At 40.9% G+C, this 12,953-nt stretch overlaps 1 protein-coding gene across 5 annotated transcripts in view; it reads right to left on the reverse strand.

The window, feature by feature from the left end:
• Nucleotides 1–12,953, reverse strand: part of NCOA7 (nuclear receptor coactivator 7) — a 78,700-nt gene that overhangs the window by 3,107 nt on the left and 62,640 nt on the right. For 3 of the 5 annotated variants that reach the window (XM_059842168.1, XM_059842169.1, XM_059842170.1), the window contains 6 exons: nucleotides 11,721–11,889; nucleotides 5,237–5,384; nucleotides 1,859–1,987; nucleotides 1,573–1,725; nucleotides 958–1,053; nucleotides 256–329 (listed from right to left, as the gene is read on the reverse strand). In XM_059842168.1, the coding sequence (XP_059698151.1) occupies nucleotides 256–329; nucleotides 958–1,053; nucleotides 1,573–1,725; nucleotides 1,859–1,987; nucleotides 5,237–5,384; nucleotides 11,721–11,889 (769 nt within the window). Of the gene's footprint in view, nucleotides 1–255; nucleotides 330–957; nucleotides 1,054–1,572; nucleotides 1,726–1,858; nucleotides 2,088–3,681; nucleotides 5,169–5,236; nucleotides 5,385–11,720; nucleotides 11,890–12,953 lie in introns of those variants that run through there. The other 2 variants (XM_059842173.1, XM_059842171.1) reach the window with 2 other exon arrangements.

Here is a 12,953-nt window from a genome sequence, read left to right on the forward strand (position 1 = left end):
CTTTTTTCCTGGCTAAAAACAACTCCAATTCTGCAACAAACCCTACTTGCCTACCATCAGTCACACTAAGCAAACAAAATTGCTTTCAGTCTGTAACAGAAATTAGATTGCTGGGGTATCTCTGCTAAACAGCTTACTAAAATTAAGTTCAGCCACTTTATTGTGAAGTTTTTCTTGCACCTACCATTGTCCCTATTTCTATTAAAAAAAAAAAAAAAGTTGGCTATATGGTTTGAAAACCAAACACTCACTCACCCTCCACCTCCAAGCTCCAGAGAGGTAGTGTCTCCATTGATGAAGTAGGTGTTTTCTCCACTCCATTTAAATACCTGAGGAAAGGAAAAAACATTAACATATTTGGACTGAGGATTCTTGTAATCTCAAACTACTGGGTACCTACTCTTAGCAGCTAAGAGGTGTGGTCATCTTTTATCTTTTTCTTGAAAGAGGAAAAGGTAAGGTAGGAAAGATCAATACATATTTAAAACTATGAACAAAGCACCCTAATCCTTATTTTACATGCTGCTTCCCTCTCTAAATCAAGTGGTACCCTGTTAAAAAAGAACAATGTGTTCAATATGGAAAAAGTGCATAAGCTATGAGCATTAAGGGGTATTTCAGTAGCACTCATCTCTGTTTTGTGGTCACTGTGATCCTAAGAATGCATGACATTATATCCTGTTCTTGACTTCTAGGTGAGTCTTTGACACTCTAAGTTCTTCCTGCTTCCCCCTTCAACTCATTTAAAACTCTCTCCTCACACTTAGAGAGAGTCCTCTCTTCAGATAATTACAGACAGTTTTGCTTGAAGTATTACATTGAAGCATGAATGATTAACTGCATTCATCAACATCTGGCACCTCGTCTACACTCAAACATGCTATTGTCATAAAAATCTCATACATGTTTCAGAAGTAGAACCCAAAAATCTTATTTCAGAAAATGGACACCCATTACCTTGAAATGTGGACTGAAAGTGTAGAGGAATGTTTCACCTGTGCCATAGTAATGGTCACTAAACCTGAAGGGATGAGTAGCATACGCTCCAAATATCTGTCAGAATAAAATGATTACGCTACTTTAGTGGAAAGTGCAGAATTCAAGAGAAGAACCCCCCAAACATGTCCAAGTACTTTCTAAGAACAACTAAGCTGATTTTCATGTTAGAAGAACCAGCTCGTGAAGTGTACAGATGTGCAAGTATTCCTCCACACCTTCTGTATCCTGCAAGTTAAAAGCCAGATAACAGCCATGCAGCAGCATTGCTGACTCTAGCAGCTTCTGAAGAATGAGACTTCCAGAGAGGCATTGCTTGTGACAGCTCCTTAACTGAGATACCTGAGAAAGGTATTTCCAAAGGCACTACTGCACTCACTGCAATTCTAAAACTTTTATTAGTGCTCAAGTATTTTCCTTCGGTAACTCTAGTTTAGGCAGTAGAAAATATAAAAGAATACACCAATGTCTTATTTTGGTATGACAGGACTTCACAGTATGACTAACATTTCATAATGATCACTTTACAAAATGCTGCCCTTTCTGCCCCACCCCCGTGGAACAAGCGCTCCTTACCTGGTTGTCCATATCCTTGATGACAAGGAGAACTGGACTGTCGAGAGAAGCCGATTTGCGGTACAGAGTCTTCAGGCTGGTGCCGTGCTCCAGCGTGCTGTATGCCAGGCGCCACGGGTAGCCCTGCACCCGCGCGGGCAAGCGCCGGGCAAGCTGGGCAGGAAGCAGGGAATGAGGGAAATGGTTACACAAGCAGCACAGGCAGTGCCATCGCCTGTTCTCTTTCTCGCACTCGACAGAGGCAGCACCACCTCTAAGAAGGAAACCTGAGGGTTTTCAGCCATACCTGCTCTATGTGCATATTCTCCAGAAGAGCGCTGTGATGCTTTAGGATAGGCAAAGTATCGTCATCTTCTTCTTCTTCATAGTAACTGCAAACGCTCTTTCGTCGTTTAGCTTCTTCTACAGTAATGATCTGTGGCAAGAGAACAAGTGTCCAACCTAAAGCACAGCTCTTACACCATCAATCCTCTGTTGAAGCCAATTCATCTAAAACTTACTCCTTAGCTGTCACACTGTTTGGAGAAAAAACACGATATGGGATAATTTTATCAAGCACAGCTACCCTTAAGCAAATGGGGAAAATCTTTAGCTGGGGCTCAGTGCCACCATGGCATATAACAAGCAACAGCAAAAGCTCTGAAATGGAGCTAATGAGAAAGAGAAGGGGAAGCAACGAGGCCTAGCTACGCAACAAACAGAAAACCTTAAACCGTCTTTTCCTTCCGTGAGTGTATCACCACAGTGGTCTTGGAGCAGGAATTTCAGGATGCAGCTGCAGAGCCCATTGTTCTCTGCTATGCACCTTGCTGCCAATAAGGCTTCCAAATGGCTTTCATGTTCCACACAGATCAAGTTTTGCATAATTCCTCCACGCCTTCATGAGCACTGCTGGAACTTGCAGAAGCTGTCAACAGTGAGACAACTGGGAAGAGATGCCTGGAGGTCCTACACACACCTGCCCCTCAGGCAAGAAAGCAAATGTGCTAGACTGACTCCAGGTGTGGATTTAACCACACAACAAAGCACAGAAGTTTTGCATGAGGACCAGGGCTGGTGAGGAGCTCTCACAGCCCTAATACCCTCAGTCACACCAGGCATCCCCAGTGGGATGAGAGCTACTCATCTGCTGCATGCACTCATGTCCAGTCCATGCTCTCCCACAGATGCCTGGAGCTGAGCAGGGCATGTCGGCTCTGGCACTCCAGTGCAGGGTCAGGAAAAGTGAGGAAGGCAGGATCACAAGGCAAAATCCAGCCTGCAGAACAAACACTGCTATGTATCCCTGCACCCCTGAGCAGTTACAGGTATTCCTGCCCATGACAGCAAGAAATGTACAGCTTCATCCTGACCCTCCAGCCTCTCCTTCTAAGACTGCAGATAATCCTGTGCTGGAAAATTTTTCATATGGTCAATTTCAGGAAAGGTTTGCACTGCAAAATTAGGGTAATTAAAAAAAAAAAACAAAAACACCCACAACAAACTGCTCAGAAAACCCAATCTTTCTACTTGTATCACTGTTCTTTTTTCACCTTCAGACTGGTTTGCCTTCACTCCTCATCTCCCAGAACATTATTGTATATTTTTTAATTAACACCTTTTAGACATAAAACAAAGTACACAACTCCCCTTTTGAGGACTTTCTTTCAGGAATAGTCTCCCCCCCTCCAGGAGTGGGGGAAAAGTACCAGACAACAGCAAATCAACCAAATCTGTAGAAAAATACAACCAAAGTCACTTAGGCAACCAGAGAAAACCTATTCACACAGTTGTAAATTGCAAATTGGCTCCAGAGAGAGACAAGCCTCCCTTCCTCTCTGCATACACATTTATTCAGTCTCTGAATTGTATGTGAATGAAGTTCAGTCAACATCTGCAGAAAGAGGCATCTGCAAGATCAGGTATTTACAGACCACACAAAAGCAGAAATGGATGAAAAGAACTGACCACTACAGAAACCAGATCTACAGTCTTTTGAAGATTAGGCCTGAGAAAGGAAGCCACTTGAGGTGGAAATGCCCCTCACCTGAGTACAGAGCACGTTTTTTACTAGGACAGAAGTTCCATCATCAGATTCACACTGTTCAGATGGGAAATAATTTGACATACCTCTACGAAAGGTTCCTCCTGGTCCGGTCTGGCACAGTAAATAATTCGAATATTCAAAGGCATTTGTCTCTGTTTCATCTTCTAGCAGTTTATTTTCAGTACCCACTACTCTACCCCTTGCTCTAGTGGCAAGAGTTCTGAGCCCTAAGAGTGACAGAGAGCTACTGGCTAAGGCATGCTGTGGTAAAACTGCTTATATGCTCCTCTACAATTAGAGTTTCTGTTTCCCCGCAAGGGAGAGTGAAACTTTCACTCTCATCATTTCTCAGTCACCATGCCCAAATTTGGACTTTATTCAATAAAGATTTCCTGGCAAACATACTTTGAATTGGTGAAGCTGGAATATATTACAAATAAAACAGACACACCTTTAAAAGCAGTTTTCAGCTTTTCTTCCTTTCAATAAATATCTAAAAAAACCAATGAGAGACAAGTTCCCAGTGTGGCCAGATCTCTCCTACATCTGTCTTTAGATCACTGACTCTACTTCATTTATGAAAATGGTTTATGAAGTGGTTTATGAAAATGGCAGGCAAATAACTGCACAGTAAAATCTAGAGCAATGTCTTACTGCACTCAGCTCTAAGCAAAACAAGGAAGGTGGGTTTTTTTATATTTCAGCTCACAAAGCACTAACATTGAGAAGCTATAAAACTGTAAAAATATTAGTTCCTTGGCAATATAGGTTGCTACATTTTAAATGACAGGTCCCACTTCCAAGCTCGGTTTTTCAACAGAACATACTGTGAAGATCAAAATGCTCAAATAAACAAACAAAAAAGAGAGGGTAGTAGAATTTAAAGAAAAAAAGTTTATGTTTAAGATGAATAATCAGATAACTTTTTTAATCACCATAAAGATATTTCCCTCTTTGGAATTTATGTGTCTGTTTCATTTATCCTATATTCTTAGCACAGAAAATATTTGAGCATTGAGAAATATGGTTTTTAAAACCGTCTGTAAGCTTATTTCCCTTAGAAACTAGGCTTTGTATGCAGAAGAAGGCGATAACAAGCATAGGCATGCCAAGTGGTTAGAACAGATTGCAGAAGACCACACATGAAAAAGCCAAAGTCCAATGATAAAACTTATCCCACTTACACCCAATATTCAAGCAGAACTGCTGTGTGCACCCGAGAAGCAAGGGTCTGGCCTATCACCACACACCAATCCACTTCAACCAGCACAAAGGAGTCTGTGTTGATGTTTACATACATATATACATTTCGAAGAATTTATCTGTAGCATATAAATACATCAGGAATTTAGCAATGCTGACCACATATGCCTGTATAGCTTTGCAAAAGACTAATATCACATGGTCAGAATATTTACACAACTTCTACTGGCTGCACACCAGAGAGCTCCCAGTTGTTTACCTGCTCTTTCTAGGGAGAGAAGAAATGAAGACTGAAGGAATATGAATACATTTGTGAGACAGATACAAGCCTTAAGGAAACACCATAAAATCCTCTAAAGAACAACTGCTGAGATTCTTAGCAGAGGATGCACACTTGATATGCACATGCTTTATGTAAAGGCAGAAGGCACTCACCTCCCAGCTTTTAGTAGTGGGCTCACTAAAGAAGTTGTCAATCATGTCAAGCTCCTCCTTTTCTACCACAACAAAACCTTGCTCTTTGGCATCTTTCCCATATATTTCTGGTGACCACTGAACAAAAAATGTGTACAAGTGATCCACCCTGTGAAGAGAAGAAGAGACAACCATTGCTCAGTGGTCCATGAACCCAACACTGTCACACAGCACAGAGGTTTTGTCCAATGCCAAAGCAGGGACAGCTACACAAACGTGATACCCATGTACCTCCACCCTTCCCATACCACACAAGGCAACAGCTCCCTCCACCTGGCAGCCTGAACCACTTCAAGGTTTCTGTGCTTGTATTTTCCTCCTCCCTATGCTATATGAAAGCCAAAAAATCATGGTAAAGCAATATGGCTTGTCCAATCCCACACAATTCATATTAAGAAGTCAAATTGATTGATATTAGGTCATAGTCACTAAAGTTAACTCTGTAAAACATTCACTTTATCCATTTAGTTTGATTTCCAACAATGAAACAAGCAATGAGATCCCCAGAGAAGTCTACACTACAGTTTTAGCCTCTATAACTTTAAAAGTTATACAGGCTAGCCACAAAACAATCTTCATTCTCTTAGCATTATGAAAATAAGCTGTTACTGACAGCTTTGCTAATGATATAGTACCAGCAGCACATGCTCTTCCATAAATGTAGTCAGCTCTCAGCCACTGTCTTTAAAAAGATATTCCTTGACAACTTCCATAACAAACCACAAAACAATTTCTGAAGAAGGAATTTTTGTATTAAGTTAAAACGAACACGTACAATTTCAAACAGGAATACAACAGTGGATCCACTATACAAGAAGCTGAATTGCCAAGAAAAAAATCAGACCCACAGTAATGAGGGCAGATAGAAAGATAGCAAGTGCTTATGACATCATTATGAAAAGCTGGATCTTCCTCCAGCTTTTCACTAGAAAGTTACATCCAGCAATGCTTAGATCAACAGAAAACAGAAAAAAACCTTTTAGAAATATAGACATCCCCCCTCCCCCGCCACATTTCAAGTTATTTGGATTTATATGTATGCACAAATCTTAAAATACCCTTTCAGCACTGTTACAATTTGTTAGAGTCACTAGTATAATTCCAGATTTTTTCCAATGAGTCTACAAAAAGAATAAAGAATTTACTTTGCTTCATCATGGAAATAATGAGAAAGGAATAAATTAGCATTGCTCATAGAGGTTTCAGAAAAAGCAGTCTGATTAGCTCTTTGCTAATTAATTTGAGCTTTAATTGAAAGAGACAACTGACTTGAGCACTGTGTATTTTATATACAGTAGTCCTACTCTGGAAAGCCAGCTACTTAATTCCTACAAATCGCTAAGAAAGGGCAATAGAAGTAGTAGTTTCTGCTGTCTGGGTAAGATCAGTTTGAAAGCACGTTTATGCAGGTGGATGAAGGAGAGCAGCACACTTGTATCTCAGAATCACAGGATGTATTTATGTTTTAAGCCATCTCTGGAAATCATCTAGGCCAGCTCCTGCTTATAGCAGAGCTAACTTCCAGTTTAGAGGAGGTTGCACGTTCTTGTCTATTTGAGTTGGAAAATCTCCAACAATGATTCTACACATTCTCCATGCATAGCCTGTCTGGGTTTTTTCCTCTTTTATCTCATCACCATTTCCTCTGAAGCATGCAGCACATGATCTGAGAAGGGTCTGGCGCCATCCTACATTTTCTGTTTCTTGTCCCCTCCCCTCCATTTTTCAACCAAGTGCCTAAAAGGAAGAGGGGATTAATGGCTATGTAAGTTGTTTGGCTGTACTTCCTTACTTGAGTCAGCAAGAAGTGAAGCCTTCGTTACTGCAAGGACACACCACTGACATGTTGAGTTTGCTCTCAACTTCCCCAACTCCTTTTCAGCAGAGCTACTCCCCAGGCTGCCTTTCCCCACCTACTGCTGCAGGAACTGCTCCATCCCAGGCGCACAACTTTTCCATTTGCCTTTTCTGAACTTCCTGACGTCTCTGTCAGCCTGTTGTGTTGAGGCCCCTCTGAATAGCAGCCCTGCCCTCTGATTATGAGCACTCTCCAAATTTTGTGTCATTCCCCAAAATGACAGAGATGTGTTCTGTCTCAATGTCCATGCCACCAGTGAAGGCATTAAGCAGTCTCAGTCCCCAAGAATACCACTTGTACCTCACTGCCACTCAGACCAGCCACCAACTACCTTTGAGCCCAATGGTCCAGTCAATTTTACAACCACCTGTCACATAACTGTCCCGGTCATATCTTTCCACTTTGGCTACAAGGATACTATGGAAGATTGTGTTGAAAGTCTTAGCAGTGTGATGGTATCAATTCCTTGCTCAAGGAGCTAGCAATCTCAAACAGAAAAGTTATTTGTTCAATAGAAAAGCAATTTGCCCTTGGTAAATATATGACAGCTGATCCTGATCACTTCTTTCCCTCTGTGTGCTTGGAAATGGTGTCTATAAGGACTTGCTTCCCAGGGACTGAGGTGAAGCTGACTGCCCTGTGCTCCCACAGATACTTCCTTGATTTTTCTGACAACGGTTGCAGCATTTGTCTTTCCAATTATTAAGGAACACTCCCCCTGAACACAACCTTTCAAAAGATGATAGAAAGCAGCTTTGTAATAACATTAACCAACTTCCTCAGTATTCTCAGAACGTTTCCTGTCAGGCCCCATGGACTTGTATATGCTCAGTTTATTTAAGTAGTACATAACTAAGTTTTCCTCTGCAATGGACAGTTGATAAATCCAGACAGTCTAGATTTAAAAAGTAGCAGCATAAAATAGAAATAGGTGATTACAGAGGTGATGTCATTCTGAAAAGGGATGATCTGCTAATAAAATTCTAACATTATGCTACAGTGGTATTTCCAAGCTACCAAATGTAAAACATTTGATCCAATTTTTAAATTGAAAGGCCACTTCTTGAGGAACTTTCTTACAGTCAACTAGACAGCTGTGAGAAAATTTATCCTAGAACTCAATAGCTGTTTTGGTGATCAGATGCTTATGAGTGTATCATACACTAAAAGAGAGACACCAATAAAACAAAGTATTTGGAAAGAGACAACTATAGAAACCTGAAGTTAGTAACTCCAGAAAGAAAATATTCAAAAGGCTCTAAGTCCAAGCACTGCTCCTCACACAGAGAAAGACATTAATCCAGAAGTATCCTATGACTTCGTTATAAATGTTCTTGACTAAATGATGATTTTTCCCATATCTTGAGCACTGAGGTATTGTAAGCCCTCATATGCTTTTATGAGCTTATAGAGACTTCCATGAGTCCTCATTATAAGACATTAAACTATAGATACAAACAAGTTTTCATAAATTTCCTCTGTACAGCTTGATATCTTATTATCAGGAGTCTGAGAGTATTCTCCTTATAAAAGGCTAATTCAAAAGGATTCTAAATCTAGCAAAAAAGTGGATGCCCTCTCAGCAGCACAATCTCAGTGCAGTGTCTTTCACATCAACTGCAGTGCAAATTTTACATTCATGAAACAAACCTGTTTGCAGAATTTACACTCTGGAAAATTAAACAGATTTACTTCTTGACTGAGGAGCTAGTCAATGCTATTACTTACAAGCAAAGAAATTCTGCATTACTATCTGTGTCTCAGTGCAAGGCATTTTCTTGTAAAAGGTCTTCAGGAAAGGTGCGACCTAATTACTGAGCTGCTACTCAAAATTCACTAGGGTGGGAAACCTACATACCATTTAAACATAAATCCACATAGTAAGAGCACACACAGACTTACCCTCTAATACTGTAAGCTATACCCATTGCAAAACTGCCCAGCAAAACAGTCAGTCGCTATTTGTGACCAGAAGCATGGGTGCCCCTCTGCGCAGCTGAACCTGGCCAGAAGCTGCCCTAGGCTGAGTAATCTGTAACTCAAGATGCCCAGCACCCCCTCTGTGTGCTGAGGTGAGCGCTGCTGTGACCAAGCAGTGCACAAAGCAGTGCTGCAGTCACTGATTAACTCAGCCACACCGTGCTGGTCATGGGCCGACGTGTGCCGGGACACACATGGCACCTGGGAAACCAGGCATGGAGAGAGAACACCTACAGCAAATGAGACTGAAGATTTAGTGCCTTTATAAAGAATATCAGCCTAAAAGTCTTCTTTCTAAATTAATAAAGCTTCCAGAGGCTTCCAACAAAAAAAAAATATAAAAGTACTGGGCCCAGAAAGCAGCAGCAGCCTGCACATGGAAGAGCAGCTCTGCTGGGAGCTGTGGGCTATGAGAACAAGCTGAAATTGGGAGCCATTTTCACAACTGATGACAGAAGCTGTTTTTACAGCAAACACTATGACCATGGAAAAACTGTAACTAAAAGCAAATCAGAGGAATATTTAACTTACACTAAATATAGAAATGCAGACCAATTTTTTCACAATCTCACTCCAAAACTGGACAGGTTTTTTTTTATTTTGCTTTGTTGTTTATTTTTTTTTTAATTACTACAAAACATTAAGATGCTGCACAAGCTACTGTGACCGGACTGGAGAAAGTGTTTTATTTATGCTGCTTTGTGGCCAATAAGATGAGAGTGTTTTTCTTGATATGTTCACACATGAATATAAATTGCATTCCAAGTAGTTTTAGACTTGGTGAACTATCTCATATTTTGTCTAAAATACATGGCAAAGCTATTGCAAACAACCTACTGTTCATGGCACTCTCAAGATGCAACACTATGTTTATATTCTACACAATACTGATTCAAGAATATCCCCAGAAGGTAGGAAGTGTTGTGTTTTGCTTTGGGAAAGCATCCAAGAGCTTGGAGAAAACACCATCTTGTTCAAGAGGCAAAGATGCCTGGCATTAATACAAAGGAATGGGTCTCACATTTAATTTCTGCTCCAAGTTCTACTTGATCTGTCATGCAATTCTGGGGTGTTAAAACAGGCATGAATAGCACTAGAAAGACCCAAACTTACAACCAGTCATTCACCACTACTTTTGATCAAGATCCAAATGGCAGCCCTGACATCAAAGATCTGGTATGTCAGCCAGCATGGCCAGGTGCTGCTGCAGCAGCTCACTGCAGAAGTTACTTTTTTCTCATTATAAAAACTGAAGGACAAACCAGTTGTCAGCACTTCAGTTTATAAATGGATTAGGTCTGCTCACCATTCAGAAAGTTCCTGCTCATAAAAGGACAAGCAGAAAAGCTGTTTTCCAAGTCTGTGGTTAGAAGCTTGATAGATTTACCTGTTACACACAGCAGGGATTAGAGATGATCTCAGGCAGCTCAGCAGCTTTATTCATTGTTAGCTGCACTATCCCCAAAGCACTAACTGACCTTGTGTTGTATTACAGCATCACTCCAACTCCCTGAAGTATTTACTCAAACTTCAATCCAGAATTTTATGAACCCACCCTTTGGCAATCCCTGACGAGTCCCAAGGACTGGGATCCACAGATAGCAAGCAAACCAAAGCTATCCACCTACTTTCCCAAGGACCACATTCCAGCTGGATTAAACTCTCCCTCTCCTCCAGAAAGAGTTCCAAGACAGCAACTTCCACACTACTACAGACAATCAAAAGACTCCTTTTCAAACCACAAAAAATATAAACACTTAAATCAACACACGATACACATTTGAAATTAAAATTATTAAGTAAAAATTATTTTGAAAACATTGACTGGATCTGAAAGAGACATCTTTGAGATGGATCACAAATTCAGATTCCTCCTTCCTGGCATCTAATTTACCAGAATCACTGATTTTGGTTCATCAACAGACCAGAGAATTGCTCTAGTTGCCTTCTGTCAACAAAAGAATCAAATATTTGATTCTTCACAGCCAGTGAAAATTCTTGGGTGATTTATGTGGAAAATCGAAGACCTCCACTTCTCTAGTTTGTTGGTTTGCTTTTTTCTAGAGTACTATTTATGCATTAATACATACCTACAGGAAAACATTTGTGTTCCTCAATTTTACTCCAAAGGGACTATTTTTAATGGGACAAAAGACAGGAATCCTCACCCTGTTTAGTTAGGAATGTCTCCCTTTTCCCATATGATTCCCTCTGCTCATGTGAAATACTTATTTTTTTTTAGCACTGACACCTCAGTAGATTCCATCCCCCTCCAGGCACTGCTCCCCTTTCCCCCACTTCCTAGACTACAGCTGAAACCCTGATCACCTCCCAGCTCTTTTATCGTATGTTAGCTGCACATATATCCCTCTTTCCGTCTTCAAGTGGCATCTGAGCCCTTTTTCCTTCCCACTGAGAGCCATATTAGACCACCAACAAACATTGCTTTCTTTCGCTGGCATGCAATGAAATGAGGGCACCCCTCAGCATCCCTGCTGCACTTCACAACTTGGACCATGTAGGTAATGTAAGATTCAGCTCTAGAAAGCACTTCACATTTAAAAAGTAACAGACAGACATTTTTGTGCTGACAGTATTGCAGCTTACCTTTCCCGAGGAACAGCAAACCAGTACTCTGGTTGCTTTATCTTTTTACTGTACTGTTGAGACATGGTTGTGCTCTGAGACACAAAGGACTTTCTCATGGGCTTGCCTACTTTAATGCACAGAAACATCGGAGGAGTCTTGCTCTTCTCCTCTTTTGAAGGAAGCATATCTGAACAAGACACAAAAGAAACGGTCTGCTTACAGGAAAGTACAAATGCTGCAGCTGATAAAACACTGTGACAAAGATTAACAATCCTGTGCAAAGGAATACTCAGAGGCACCATACAAAGAATTACACCTGACTTCAACGGCACAGCTAGTTTAGTAAAACCACGTTCATCCTAAACTGAGGCCATTTATTCCCATTTTGTCACTGCCTATATCCCCCTCAGCTGTGTACAGAACAGCCCTGTAAAGAAATAGGTAAAATGACCAGGCTGAGTGCTGCCTGCAACATGAAGCAGGCAAATAAAGGGGACGTGTTAGGGTCCAGAAAACCTGTTCAGGCTGAAGGGCAATCCTGCATGCAGACACACACGCACACACACAAAAAGCCCAATCAGTTTCTCAACTCTGTCGGTCACACAGCCATACAAGCACCTTTTATCTGCACAAGACAAGGCCAAGCCTAGAAGCACTTTATGCTCCTTAAATTGCTAGTGCGATAAAAAAAACTTGCTTATTAAACTGCAGCTTCAGTCACACTGAAGTTGCGTTCTTTGTTTTAGAAGTACATGTACAGCCAAATACCACCAGCAGAAACCCTTATGAAAAGAAAAAGGAAAAATCATTTTAAGAACAACGTTCTTAAAACAGAGACTTCCACTTTAATCCTCCCCCACCACCTGCTTTGACTCAAGGGTATGTCCACTGTTTCATTAAATTATCCGGAGAGGAGCATCAACGCTCCAGGACAGACTACTGCTTAGAGGCACTGGGCTGCCACAGAAATGGTAATATGTGTGCACATGCTCTGAACAGAGATTTCATTTGGGTATGTGCTTTCCTGGAACAGCCTGAATTATTTCTGATAATGCAATAACCAATCAGGAGAAAACTGATAATTCAGTAGGACTATACATGTATTCCTATTTATCACTTCTTTAAGGGTGCCCATAGCATGAGAGACACCAGACACGCAAATATTGTCAAGAATACTTCAGTGCCCCGCTTCACAGAAATGCTCTACTACCTTGGATACTATCAGAAACAAAACTGACCGACTTCAATGAG

The sequence above is a fragment of the Haemorhous mexicanus genome, chromosome 3, assembly GCF_027477595.1.
Source record: "Haemorhous mexicanus isolate bHaeMex1 chromosome 3, bHaeMex1.pri, whole genome shotgun sequence".
In the NCBI taxonomy this organism is placed as follows: domain Eukaryota; kingdom Metazoa; phylum Chordata; class Aves; order Passeriformes; family Fringillidae; genus Haemorhous; species Haemorhous mexicanus.